The sequence below is a fragment of the Equus quagga genome, chromosome 3 (genome assembly GCF_021613505.1).
Source record: "Equus quagga isolate Etosha38 chromosome 3, UCLA_HA_Equagga_1.0, whole genome shotgun sequence".
Taxonomy (NCBI): Eukaryota; Metazoa; Chordata; class Mammalia; order Perissodactyla; family Equidae; genus Equus; species Equus quagga.
In genome coordinates, this window is record NC_060269.1 from 19969479 (window position 1) to 19984832 (window position 15354).

General features: G+C 34.5%; 1 protein-coding gene across 9 annotated transcripts in view; it reads left to right on the plus strand.

Moving 5' to 3' along the window:
• LARP1B (La ribonucleoprotein 1B) overlaps positions 1-15354 on the plus strand; it is a 132155-nt gene that overhangs the window by 93477 nt on the left and 23324 nt on the right. For 7 of the 9 annotated variants that reach the window (XM_046656671.1, XM_046656676.1, XM_046656668.1 and 4 more), the window contains 2 exons: positions 6254-6465; positions 6920-7026. In XM_046656671.1, the coding sequence (XP_046512627.1) occupies positions 6254-6465; positions 6920-7026 (319 nt within the window). The remainder of the gene's footprint in view (positions 1-6253; positions 6466-6919; positions 7027-15354) is intronic. The other 2 variants (XM_046656669.1, XM_046656670.1) reach the window with 2 other exon arrangements.

Here is a 15354-nt window from a genome sequence, read left to right on the forward strand (position 1 = left end):
CTGTACTTTTTTCTCTTTCCTCTTCTGTAAGACTCCAATACATGCATATTAGGCTACTTGAAGTTGTCCAACAGCTCACTAATGCTAATTTTTTTTTTGTCTCTTTAGTCTCTGTGTTTTGTTTTGGCGAATTTCTGCTCCTGTGTGTTCAAGTTCATTAGTTGTTTCTTCTGCAGTTTCTAATCTATTTTTAAATTCATCTGGTGTGGTTTTTTTAATTTCAGCTGTTTTATTTTTCTTCTATAGAAGTTTGATTTGACTCTTTTTTATTTATATCTCTTAATATGTTCATACTTTCCTCTAACTTACTGAATACATGAAATATAGTTATAAATTTTTTTGCAAGCAAAGTATAAATCTAGTATTTGGATGCATATCTGTCTGACTGCTCTGGTTCACTGGTTGACAAAGTATAACCCATAGGCCAAAACTGGCCTGCCATCATCTAATCTGGCCACGCTCTTTATTTATATATGGTCTATGGCTGTGCTACAATGTCAGGGTAGAGTAGTTTCAACAGAGACTTTATGACCTGAAAAGCCAAAACTATTTACTGTCTCGCATTTACAGAAAGTTTGCTGAGTCCTGCTTCAGCGGCATTTTATTTAAAAAAAAACTAAACTGCCAGTCCTCATGTCACGTTTTTTGTTATCAGCCTTCAGTGAACAACAACAGCATAATATTAAGTTCTGTTTTTATAAAGGCAGTTCCTATCCGTAAAGGACTATGGACAAGGTTCCTGTGGTCCAGGTATGTACCTGTGTAATAATCTGATTTGGTAGCAGTAAAATTTGGAAAATCTTAAGTAGTAGAATACTACTAAAGCACACCTAGCACACCTAAACTTTAGTAAGTATCAGATTCCCCTGGAAAGCTTTTTAAAACAAATTAAAGGGCTCTTTACCCACAGTTTCTGGTTTATAAGTTGAAATGAGACCTGAGCATGTGCATTTCTAACAAGTTCCCAGGTTATGCTGATCCCACTGGTTGGGACTACACTGAAAATCAGTGCGTTGGCCTAGTCCTCTGAAATATCGGTTTTCCCAGGTCAACTTTTAGCATAAACTGTGTGATAGACATTCACAATTGAGATTCTCTGAAGAGCAGATGGCCTGGTCTTTTGTTTGTTACAGCTTTTTTTGAGGTATAATTTACATACCATAAAATGAACCCACTTTAAGTGTATAGTTTGATGTTTCACTATATTTATATAGTTGTACAGCACCACAGTTCAGTTTTAGATTAAAAAATTCCCTCATGATCATTTGCAGTCAATCTCAACACTCAACTTCAGTCTGAGATAACCAATGATCTGCTTCTGTCTATATGTTTTTGTACTTCCTAGAAACTTCATATAAATGAAATGTATGGAATCATAGGATATATAGTCGTGTGTCTCACTTCTTTCAATTAATATATTTTTGAGGTTAATCCATGTTGCTTATATCAATACTTTGCTCCTTTTTTTTGCTAAGTGATATTCTATAATGTAGACATACTACATTTTATTTATTCATTTGACAGTGGATATTTGGATTTTTTCCAGTTTGGGCTATTATGAAAAATGATATTTTGAACATTCATTTACAAGAGATGGCCCATTATTTTGAGTAAAAAGAAGTTACAAGATCTAGGTGATATTCATATATCATTCCAGGATTTTAGTTGATAAAAAAACAACTTTAATATATTCTTGTTCTCTAATTACTTATATTTCTTGTAATAGAACTTTTATATTTAACTATAAATATTTTATGTACTTGCAGTTGTCTTACCTATTTTTTGATAATTTTATGTCAAAATATTGTAAATTGGTATATGATATGCTATAAAAATTTTGTAAAATGTTTCTTTTGAGACAACAAAAGTACTTTATAGATCTTACTCTTTACAAAATTGACATATCTGCTTTTATTGGTGGGTAAAATTCACACTGAATTAAACCTGAAATAAAATAAATGTAAAACTGAAATAAAACTCAACTTTTATCTGGAAATGTTCAAATATAAATAAAAACAGAGAGACCTGTTTAATGAACCCCCATGTACCCATCTCATCTAATTTCAACAATTGTTAATAGTTTGTCATTCTTTTTTTCAGCTGTACCTTGTTCCCATTTGTTTTTGGCATTTCATACTGAATCTCAAACATCATATCATTTCTTCTGTACATACTTTGTGGTATATTGAGAACTAATATATATAAATTTTTGTGATACCATTATTTTACTTAAAATTCACAATAATTTCTTAATATCATCTACTACGCAGAACATGTTTGGTCCCTGATGATTTAAAATATATCTTTTTCAAATTGGTTGTTTGAATCAGGGCCAAACAATGTGCAAACATTGCATTTGATCGATAGAGACCATTAAGTCACTCTTGATCTATAATCATTCCTTTTCTCTTGTTTTTCCATGCCAGTGATTTGTTGAAGAAGCTGGTAATTTGTCATCGGATTTCTTATGATCCAGATTTACCTGATTGTGTCTTCATATCATTTAATATGTTCCTTTATCCAGTCTATTTCTTATGAGCTGGAATTTAGATTTGGCAGATTTAGTATATTCATGATTTTTATTTCTGTGGTGGCAAGACTGTTTCTTAGGAGGAGTTGTTTACTTCCTATTGCATAATGTAATGTCTTTCAGGCTCACTTTTACTGATGGTATGATTGATCATTGGGTTTACATGTTATCAGCCTGATCCATTCATCATGATATTTCCTTTCAACTTTTTTTATTGAGACTTTTTTTTTGAGAAGTTTTAGGTTTACAGCAAAATTAAGAGTAAGTACAGAGATTTCCCATTTATTCCCTGCCCCCAACTTGCATAGCCATCACCTGTCTGGTGAAGGATGTTGCTTCCCATAGCAACATCCCACATCAGAGTGGTACATTTATTACAATTGATGAACCTACATTGACACATCATAGTCACCCAAAGTCTATAGTTTACATTAGGGTTCACTCTTGGTGTTTTACATTCTGTGAGTTTGGACAAATGTATAATGACAATGTATCCATCATTATGGTATCTCATATTTCTCACTGCTCTAAAAGTTCTCTGTGTTCCACCTATTCATCCCTCCCCCACTTCATCCGAACCCCTGGTGATCACTGATCTTTTTACTGTCTCCATAGTTTTATTTTCCAGAATGTTGAATAGTTGGAATCATATAGTATGAAGCCTTTTCAGATCGGCTTCTTTCACTTAGTAATATGCATTTAAGGTTCCTTCATGTATTTTCATGGCTTCATTGCTCATTTCTTTTTAGCACTGAGTAATATTCCACTGTTTAGATAAACCACAGTTTGTTTATCCATTCACCTACTGGAGGACTTCTAGTTGCTTCCGAGTTTTGGCAATTATAAATAAAGCTTCCGTAAACATTCGTATGCAGGTTTTTGTGTGGATGTAAGTTTTCACCTCCTTTGAGTAAGTTCCAAGGAGAGTAATTGCTAGATTGTATGGTAAGAGTATGTTTAGTTTTGTAAGAAGCTGCCAAACTATCTTCCAAAGTGGCTGTACCATTTTGCATTTCCAGCACCAATGAATGAGAGTTCATGTTGCTCCACATCCTCTCCAGCATTTGGGTTTGTCAGTGTTTAGGATTTTGGCTGTTCTAATAGGTGTGTAGTGATATGTTATTTTAATTTACAATTCCCTAATGACATATGATGTAGACTATTTTTTCATGTGTTTATTTGCCATCTTTATACCTTCTTGAAGGTATCTGTTTGGGTCTTTGGCCCAGGTTTTAATTCTTATTGTTGAGTTTTGAAAGTTCTTTGTATATTTTGGATAAAAGTCCTTTATCAGATACGTCTTTTGCAAATATTTTCTCCCAGTCTGTGGCTTGTCTTCTCATTCTCTTGATAGTGTCATTCACATAGCAGAAGTTTTCATTTTAATGCAGTCCAGCTTATCAGTTATTTATTTCATGCATCATGTCTTTGGTCTTGAATCTCCCTTCAACATTTTACCAAATGGTTTTAGCAGTCATTGATGAATATTCCCTAGATCCTCTATTTCATTAGAGTTACAAAATAGTCATCATCTAATTCTATCATTCCTTCTGTATTTCTTACCTAGAATTCTGTAAAGAAGAATATTCTTGGGGCTGGCCCAGTGGCGCAGCAGTTCAGTGTGCACATTCCGCTTCTCAGCGGCCAGGGGTTTGCTGGTTGGGATCCCGGGTGCGGACATGGCACCGCTTGGCACGCCATGCTGTGGTAGGCATCCCACGTATAAAGTAGAGGAAGATGGGTGTGGATGTTAGCTCAGGGCCAGTCTTCCTCAGCGCAAAGAGGAAGATTTGGCAGTAGTTAGCTCAGGTCTAATCTTCCTCAAAAAAAAAAAAAAAGAAAAAAGAATACTCTTTTATCAACTCTCTGGTTACTTTGAAATTCAATTTTTATGGGAAAGGAAGGATAAATGCTTGTTTCTTTCTTTGTATTCAGTTTATCCGTTTTCAGAATAATGAGTCAGTGCCCTAGCCACCTACAAATGTGATAAAGTACCATTATGAACTCATGGAGCCTCTTTTTATTTGATGTGTTTAATCCGTTTTACTCATTGTTTCTAGTGGTCAGATCACTTTATTTTATTTTATTTTATTTTTTTGAGGAAGATTAGCCCTGAGCTAACTGCTGCTAATCCTCCTCTTTTTGCTGAGGAAGACTGGCCCTGAGCTAACATCCATGCCCATCGTCCTCTACTTTATACGTGGGATGCCTGCCACAGCATGGCTTGACAAGCGGTGCCATGTCTGGCACCTGGGATCTGAACCGGCAAACCCTGGGCCGCTGAAGCAGAATATGCAAACTTAACTGCTGTGCCAAGGGGCCGGCCCCAAGATCACTTTTTTTTTGATTGGTGGGATCCTCTAAATCTTGCTGCCGTGTCCTCATGACCTATGCTGATATTTTCTTTTTTTAACTTCATTGCTTTCTGGCTCAAGATTTCCCAGGCTCATATTATGCTTTGTTCCCCAGACTTTATTTCTTTTAGGAGACTAGATCAGTAGGAAATGGAATTTAGAGACCATAATTTATGGATGCTAGGAAGCTTACTATTTTCTGTGTTGTTATGGCTACTAGATCTTTGAATATTTCTTTTGCAAAGGCACAGGATTTAACATATTTTTCAGTGTATGATCATATTTCTGTCCTTGAGATTGTATATCTTTTTGGTACAAGGAGAAACAGCATTAACACAATTCATTTAAGTTTTATCAGTTATCGGGTGGGGATATACTTTTTCCTAGGCACTATAGTAGGTACTACCATACAAATATAAGATTGTGGTCCTTGTTTTCACGGAAGCACTGAGACTTGTTCTTAGCATCCAATGGGGTGATATGTAAGAAAATAAATTTTAATTTAATAAATCAAACAAGAAATGGATAAAATACAGAGGTGGCACAAAAAATAATTGATTAATTCTGTTGGCAGAAGATGTTCAAGGAGTGCTTTACATTCCCAGGGAAAGTAACATCTGTGCTGGGTATTAAAGGAAGGATATGAGTTCACCTCTGTGTAAAAAGATGAGGGAAAGGGACTTTCAGACAGAGGTAAAAGCATATGAAAAGGTATGAAGCAAGAAAATAGGAACAAGTAGGTTGCTATTTGGGGCAGCAAGATTCAAAGGGAGAATGACAATAGATGTGGTAAAATTGCAGTATTGTTGGTTATACCAAAAATTTGGAAATCACATAAATGTGTACCTTCAGGAGAATGGATAAATTTTGCTATATTTGTATAACAGCGTAATATTCTGCAGTAAAAATGAGTAAACCAAAAGCTACACAAATAGAGAGCTTGAGTAAAGTTGCAAACAAAATATTGACTGAAAAAGCTTGCAAAATGATGCATTTAGTATTATGTCACTTAAAAGTTAATTATGCAAAATAATATTATTATATATTTGTGGTAATAGATAAAAATACAAAATTAAGAGGCTGGTTATCTCTGAGGAGGAAAGTGAAATGGAATTAGAAAAGGTTACACAGTAGGCTTTAGCCTATTTTTCTTTTAAAAAAAGTCGGAAACAGAAATAGCGAAATTAAAATTTAGTAAAGCTAGGTGGTGTGTAGACAAGCGTTTGTTATTTTTTATTCTTTCTTATTTATTTGAAATGTTTCTAATGAAAAAATCCTTTGAGAGTAGAGAATTTCAGAATTATCCTTGTTCTCAAAGTCAGGTAGTTTACTAGCATCTAAATACTGGTAACAGCTTTTTATTTCACAGATTTGACTGATGAATTAGCTCAAAAGGTGTTTGATGTTTCAGAAATATCTTCAGCAACAATGGCCCATTCATTGCCCACAGGAGTTCCAGAATCTCCTAGAATTTATCCTGCAAGGACACCAAAAACACCTCGAACACCCAGGTTACAAGATCCAAACAAAACACCGAGATTTTATCCTGTTGTTAAAGAACCAAAAGCCGTTGATGTACAGGTACGCGGAAGAATCAGGAATATAAAGCTTGCGTTTTGTGTCCTTTAACATTACAAAATGAGACTTTTTAGTTTCCATCACATTAAAAAATTTATAGTTTAGATTGTAAGAAGTACTCAAAAATGATATTTTACCATAGTTATGTTTTTTCAGGTTAAGGAATAACTTCTTTACAATTGGATAGTGTAATTAAAGATGATCAGAAAGTGTAATAAAGAATCATCCTAAATTGTATTTCCTTTAATCCTTGTGTTCAAACCTAGCAAAGGGCCTTGTTTGTTAAGTTTTGTAACTTGTATGTGAGATGTTTGAGTTTTGTGACTTCATATGATTTCATAATGTGTCATCCACAGTATGAATATGTTTGAGTTGGTTTATAGTCAGAGGGTTTTAATTTACTTGTGAAGTTCACACTACTGAAAGTAATTGCAATGTTCGACTTCTTTTTCCTTAGAGTCCAAGAAAGAGAAAAACAAGACATAGTACAAACCCCCCTCTAGAGTGTCATGTTGGTTGGGTTATGGATTCCAGAGATCATGGGCCAAGAACATCCTCTGTCAGGTACCGTATTTGTCAAACATTGCTTTGTTCTTAAGTTTGTTCAAAACAGTAACTAATTAGGTATTTGAGAATATTTAAAAATTAATATGTTAGCAAACTGTCTACCAGTGAAAATATTAAACAGAAGCCGAAGAAGGGGAAATAAGTAGGACAGTTTTACAATAAGTACATTGATGAATAATTCAGTAGGACAATTATTTCTTTCCATTTAAACTAGTTTCCACACTGGGTACTCTTAGATAAAAAATATTGAGGTCTATGAAAGTTATTATCTTTGGAAAGATTCTGGATTCTTAGTGGCGTAGTAGATTCTTAGTGAATTATTGTGCTAAATAATGTACTCAAACTATGTAAAGAATATGGAAATAAAGCACATTATTATTTTGGAATTTTTCCTTTTGGCGGGAAATAATTTAGATTAACTGATTGTTAACAGTAAGTGGTTTTTCTTTAACTTTAATAAGAAAAAAGAGACTATTATTTATGTCAAAAGAGATGATAGGGTAAGCCTTTTATAGTGCCAATTATATGCAACATAGTATGGTATGTTCTGTCCTGTAGACTGGATGCAGAAGTGGATTGCTGCTAGCTGCTTTGTGTTTTCATTGAAAAATCTATGTTGTGTTTATATAGATATTTTCAGAATAATTATATGTTTGATTTTCCAATTGAAAACTTACCCTTAGGAAAAAGTGTTTTTTGGCTGGTTACTAGAAGGGAAACCTTAATTAATTTCTTTCAAAGAAAAGCTGGGTTGCTTATCATGATCTGAAAATCTCCAAGTCTGTCTTTCCAGTGATACTTATTTGATACTTTCACATTTTGCTTTTGTTAGATACATTGGCCTTAAAAGATAAAATGTGAATTTGTTCTTCTGCACACCTATTGTATACTAATAGTTATTTTTGTGTTCTAAGTGATTTTGAGAGTTTGTTTCCCAGATAATTTATCGGAGCTGTATATTTAGTGATCAACAGATAATGGTGAAGAATGTTTAGTCAGTAACATTTAGTTTAGTTAGAACATTTAATTCTAACATTTAGTTAGAAATATGTTTCTTAAGATTCACATTTTATCACATTATATCTTTTGTTGTTAATAATACATCTATATATTGATGTTTACATTCCCAGCCAGCACTCCACCTTAGCCCACAAATAAAATGTATCAGGAAAGCAGGGATTTACAATGTGTTGGGCACTTTTCTAGGCACTGACATATGCAACAGGGAACAAGATAGCTACAGTCCCTACCTTTCTGGAACTTAATTCAAGGATGACAGACAAATATTTACAACAATCCCACTGGTGAATTTTTTTTAGTAGACTTTTTTTAGAGCAGTTTTACGTTCACAGCAAAATTGAGTGGAGGGTACAGAGAGTTTCCTTAAACCCCCTGATTCCCCTCCTACCACACTAGAGCCTCCTCCACTATCAACAGTCACATCTTTTAGACCATCTACATTATGTGGTTGGATTTACGTATACCATCTTATATTCTATTTGTTTCACCTCTTCTTTGTTCTTTTTTCTTCCTTCTGGATCAGTTGAGTTTTTAAAATGATTCTGTTTTATCTCTGCTATTGGTTTCTTCGTTACATCTCTTAATTTTTACTGGTCTTCCAGGGTTTATAGTATACATTTTACCTTACAGTCTACTTTCAAATAATATTGTACCACTACATATATAGTATAAGAACCTTACTATGTTAGAGTTCCATTTCCTCCATTCTTTGTGCTATACATTTCTTTAGACAATAAACTTTTAAAGCAATTACCGTGAGAAAAGAAATTTTGAAAATATGTACTCTCATTTTTACCACTTGCAGTGCTCTTCATTTCTTAAACATTTCAGATTGTGCAGGTCTACTGGCTATGAATTCTGTAGCTTTTGTTTGGCAGGAAAAGTTTTTTCATTTTGAAAGATATTCTCATTAAGTATAGAGTTCTATGATGGATCTAGGTATGGATACAGAGATAATGTATATGTACATACACACGAAGTATATATCCTGCTTGTAATTCTCTGAAATTATTGGATTTATGGTTGTTTTTTATTCAGTTAGGAAAATTTTTATTTCTTATCTCTTCAAATATTTTTTGCCCTGGTTTTTTATTATTGTTTTCGCCCCTTCTTCTGGGATTCCAATTACGTGTACATTGGACCGTTTGTTAATACCTCATAGCTCTTGGATGATCTTTTGTCTGCTCTTTTTCTCTTTGTAACTCACTTTGGATAAGTTCAGCTGACCTATTTGCAAGTCAGCTGATTCTTTCCAGAGCTGAGTCTAGTCTGCTGCTAGGACCATCAAAGAAATCCTTCATTTCTGATATTGTGCTTTGTATATTTTGCATTACCATTTGACTTTTTAAAATTAGTTTTCCTTTTTCTGCTGAAATTGTCTATCTGTTCATGCATATTGTTCTCCTTTTCCATTAGATTCTTCAAAATATTAATCAGTTATTTTAAAGTCTATTGTGTGATCATGCCAATAGGCAGATCCTCTGTAAGTTTCATTCTGCTTGTTGCTTTATCTTTTGGTTAAGAGTTATAATTTTGGGGGGTTTTTTTGGTGTTTGTGTCTCATAAATTTTGACTGAATTATAGATTCTTGCTCCTTGACTTATTTTATGGCTCTCATCTTTCCAAATTTCCAACTGAGTAAACGCGGATCTCTTTCCATTATATTCATTCCTACTCTGTAGAACGTTGCCAAAGTAAATCCTACGCTAATTGATATTAATATAGATTCATGTTCTCTAGTTGTAGTTAGATCCCCAGTGTCATCTGCAATTCTTTACTGTTCTCTAATTGACTTCCTCAAGGAGGGATGCTCCTGAACCTATCTGTACCTCATATTTCTCAGCAGATGACTTTGCCTTCTGTTGTACTGGGAGGAATTCTTTATCTCTGCCTTCCCTTATCTCTCACTGCCCCTTCTTTTGAAAGCTGTTTTTTTCCTGCATCTTTGTGATATGTGTGTCAATAAAGGTGGAGTCATTGTAATGAAATTATTTAATGCTAGCTAATGCTTATTACATTCTTTCAATAAATGTTCAAGGCACTGTGCTAGATGTTTTACATACCTTATTTAAATGTTTGTGTATGTCTTCTTCAGACAGTAAATTTGTGGTTGAGAGAACCTCAGTGCCTGGCATAGTTGGCATTCAATAAAGACCACATGAATGAAACTACCTACCCCATGGGGAGGCTGTTTCATAACCTTCTGTGAACAAATGGTGTTGAGTATAGAACTACTCTGTATAACTTAATATCTCTTATTTTTCTCTGGTTTATGTTGGAGGCACGAATGCACACTGATTATTTGGTTTAGATGGCTCCTAATGGTATGGAGACATTTCAAAGCAGGCTTATCCTTTACCAAGAGACTCCTAAATTTCAACTGATTTTGCTTGGTTAGTAAAGTGATATTAGTCTAGGAAAGTTTACCTGTAAAATATTAATTAACCACATAGGAAAAAGGAGTACCTTCTGCAGTTTGAGGATTAAGTGTACCACTGCTTACTCATAAGCAGGTTAAATTTTTATTCATTCTTCCACAAGTTTTTGTTGAATGCCAACTATATGAAAAGCTCTGTATTTGGTGGAATGGTTTGTTAAGATGTAAGAGATGTATTTTATGCCTTTAGTGAGATTACAGTTTAGTATGAGAGATAATTATGATTGAGATATAATTCTAGCATATGTGTATGTTCAAACAAGTTATTATGAGAAAAGCAAGAAGATTCATCCCAACTGGGGGTGGTCATGAGAAATTTCCCTGGGCACAGGCAATAATATCAGTCTTGATGGATCAGTAAGATTTCAACAGGTCAAGATGGGAAAGAGAGGTAGAGGATTTCCTGAGGGAGGAGATAGCAAAGTTACCAGAACTGTAAAAATATATGGGTGTTGCACAAGGCAAATAACTTATTTGTGGCTGGAGCATAAGATATGAGTATACCGTAAATAGGATTTTATGAGAAATGTTTCTTGTAAAAATTAAGTCAGGGTTTGATCAGGCCCTTGATTGTCTTGCTAAGAAAAGTGGACTTATTCTGTAGGTAATGAATTTTGAGCAGCAAAGTGATATTAGTTAAATGCTTTTCAAACTTTTTGGTCTAAAGACTTCTTTATACCTTCAAAAATTATTGAGGACCTCAAAGAGCTTTTGTTTATAAGAGTTATATAATTTACTGAATTAAAAAGTAAAACAGAAAAAATTTATTTATTTATTTATTTTAATAGTCTTTTCATGTAATAAAAAATTTAATATTTGTTCATTTAAAAAGAATAATAAACCCATTAGATGTTAACATAATATAATTTTTATGAAATATAATTGTGTTTCTCTAAAACAAAAATTTCCTGAATAGAGTGGCGTTGTTTTAAAGTTTTGCAAATTTTTTTAATGTTTGGCTTAATATAAGATAACTGGATTCTCATATCTGCTTCTATATTCAGTCTTCTTATAATTTGTTGTTTTTGTTCAAGTAGAGGAATAAAATCCAGGAGAAGGAGGAGTATTTTAATAGCCTTTTCAGATAATTTTAGGTATTCTTTCATATTATACCAAAGCTGAACAAGTGGTAGTTTTTTAGGAGTTATTTGCACTGTGGAATCTGAAACCATATCAATGACCTTTTTATATTCAGTGAATTTTTCATACTCTGTTACACTAAAGCCATTGGACTATCTTACACTTTGAATGTATCTTTTGCCTATGCATGCTTTTGTAATATCATGCATTGGTCATTTGGGAAAATTGATTCACCGAGTTGTGCAGACTTCTAAATGTTGGCATATTTCAATATATAATTTCAAAAAAATCACATTTCATTTTATTTTATTTTTAAAGATTGGTACTCGAGCTGACATCAGTTGCCAATCTTCCTTTTATCTTCTTCTCCCCAAAGCCCCCCAGTACATAGTTGTACATTCTAGTTGTAGGTCCTTCTGGCTCTGCTATGTGGCATGCCACCTCGGCATGGCTTGATGAGTGGTGCTAGGTCCGTGCTCAGGATCCAAACTGGCAAAAACCCTGGGCTGCCGAAGCAGAGCATGCAAACTTAACCACTCAGCCACTGGGCTGGCCCCCCAAAAATCAAATTTTAAAATATGACCACCAAGGAGAGTAATGTCAAGGAAGATGGTGGAGTGGGAAGGAACAGGAATCTGTCTCTCCATTTAGACAACAACTGTACTGGCAGAAACTGTCTGCATTGACTGTTTTGTAACTCTAGAGTCTATTTGGACACTTAAGGTTTCCAGGGGAAAGCTTGACTGGTAAATTATGGTTAATATTTATTGATGTTAGCCTTTGGTGCAATAGCAGCTATCCATCTCCCACTTTTCCAGCCCTGTAACAGGCATTTGGGAGGATAGCATCCCACATTTCTTGTGTGACTTTCTGGATCCAGGATGGGCAATAAGGACCTTGTCCTCCAAATATTGGAGTTCAGTGTTCTGACTGTTAACTGCCTCTGATCAACAAGTTGCAAACACAGAGTCTAGAGTTCATTGTTTCATCCCCACTGTCAGGATGTCCTTTTTTTTTTTTTTTGACATTCAAAAATAACCATTTATGTAGGGAAATTTAGAAAACTACCATACATGCCCAAGGAAAGATGCAGGCTCAGAAAAGACCTAAGGAGACATTAAGCTTTCACCTCAGGTTTATCCCCAGCACAGAAACACCCTACAACAATTGAGAAAAAAGCAAACCTTGGGGAAGAGGGAGCATCTTATTTCAAGTGTTACCACATTATAAGATTCAGATGTTCAGTGGTCATCAGAAAATCACAAGGCATACAAAGAAATAAGAACCTGTTGCCCATTTGAGGGAACAAAATAAATTGACAGAAAATATACCTGAGGAAGCCTGATCCCATCTTTCTAGACAAAGTCTTTAGAACAACTGTTCCAAAGATTCAAAGAGCTAAAGGAAGACATAGACAAAGATAGCAAAACAATGTATGAAGAAAATGAGATTATCAGTAAAGAGAGAGAAATTACACAAAGGAAAGAAAAAGGAATTCTGAAAAGTACAATAACTGAAATGGAAAATACAGTAGAGGGTTCAAAAGCAGATTTCATCAAACAGAAGAAAGAATCAGCAAACTTAAAGATGGTACAGTTTACGTTATCGAGTCTGAGGAACAGAAAGAAAAAAGGATGAAGAAAAGTGAGCAGAATCTAAGGGACCTGTAGGGCACTGTGAACTGGACCAATATATGTACTGTGGGAATCTGAGAAAGAAGAGACAGAAATGGGGGCAGAGAGAATATTTGAAAGAATAATGGCTGAAAACCTCCCAAATTTGATGAAAGACATGCATCTACAAATCTGATAAGCTCAGTGAACTTGAATTAGGATAAACCCAAAGAGAGCCACACCAAAACTTGTTATAACCAAACTGTCAAGAGCCAAAGACAGAGAGAATCTTGAAAGTAGCAAGAGAGAAGAGACTTATTATCTACAAGGAATCCTCAGTAATGTAACAGCCAGTTTCTCAGCAGATTCCTTGAAGGCCAGAGACAGTGAATTGATAGATTCAATGTGCTGGGGGAAAAAAAACACACAAAAAACTGTTGACTACAATTTCTATATCTGTCAAAACTGTCCTTCAAAAATGAGGCAGAGGTTCAGAGATAAACAAAAGCTGAGGGCTAGGAAATAAAAGGTATACTGCTTTGGAATTAAGAAATGAGACTGTCTTCTTCACAGGTGACATGATTGTATATGTAGAAAATCAGAAATAATCAACAAAAGCTCTGGAACTGATAAACAATTATAGCAAGATTGCAGGATACATGGTTAATATACAAAAGTCAATCACTTTCCTATATACCAACAATGAACTAGTGGAATTTGAAATTAAAAACAAAATACTATTTATATTATTACCCCCCCCCAAAAGAAATACTTAGGTATGAATCTAACAAAATATGTACAAGATCTATATGAGGAAAACTACAAAACTCTGATGAAAGAAATCAAAGAACTAAATTAATGGAGTGATATTCCATTTTCATGGATAGAAAGATTCAATATTGTCAAGATGTCAGTTCATCCCAACTTGATCTACAGATTCAGTGCAATCCCAATAAAAATCCAGGAAGTTATTTTTTTGGATATCAACAAACTGATTCTAAAGTTTATATCAAGAGGTGAAAGACCCAGAATCGCAAACATAATACTGAAGGAGAAGAAACAAAGTTGGAAGACTGATACTACCTGTCTTCAAGACTTACTACACAGCTACAGTGATCAAGACAGTGTGGGATTGACCAAAAAACTGGCAAATAGTTCAGTGAAACAGAATAGAGCGCCAAGAAATAGACCCACATAAATATAATCAACTGGTCTTTGACCAAGGAGCAAAGGCAATACAATTGAGTGAAGATAGTCTTTTCAACAAATGGTACTGCAACAACTGAACATCCACATGCATGCACACAAAAAGATTCTAGACACTTACTTTCTTAACTCAAAATAGATCACAGAGAGCTGGCCGGGTGGCATAGTGGTTAAGTTCATACACACTGCTTCAGCGACCTGAGGTTCTCAGGTTTGGACCCTGGACATGGACCTACACACTGCTCATCAAGCCATGCTGAGGCAGTGTCCCACATACAAATTAGAAGATTGGCACAGATGTTAGCTCAGTGACAATCTTCCTTAAGCAAAAAGAGGAGGATTGGCAACAGATGTTAGCTCAGGACCAATCCTCCTCACCAAAAAAAAAGAAAGAAAGAAAGAAAAAAGTGGTCCTTTGCTCCTGAAATTCATTAATTTTTTTTTAAAAAAAAGGATCACACACCTAAATGTGAAACACAAAACTAATAAAACTGCTAGAAGATAACAGGAGAATACTAGATGATCTTGGGTTGGTGATGGCTTTTTAGATATGACACCAAAAGCAATACCCATGAAAGAAGAAATTGATAAGCTGGACCTCATTAAAATGAAAAACTTTTGTTCTGCAAACAACACTGTGAAGAAAATAAGAAGACAAGCCACAAAATGGCAGAAAATATTTGCAAAAGACAAAGCCGAGAAAGGACTGTTATCTAAGATATACAAAGAACTCTTAAAATTTAACAATAGGGAAACAAACAACCTGATTAAAAATGGGCCAAAGACCTCAACAGACACTGTACCAAAGCAGATATACAGATGGCAAATAAGCACATGAAAAGATAGTCCGCATCATATGTTCACTAGGGAATTATAAAGTAAGACAACAATGCAATTGTACTACACACCTATTAGAACAGCCAAAATACTAAACACTGACAAACCCAAACGCTGGAGAGGATGTGGAAC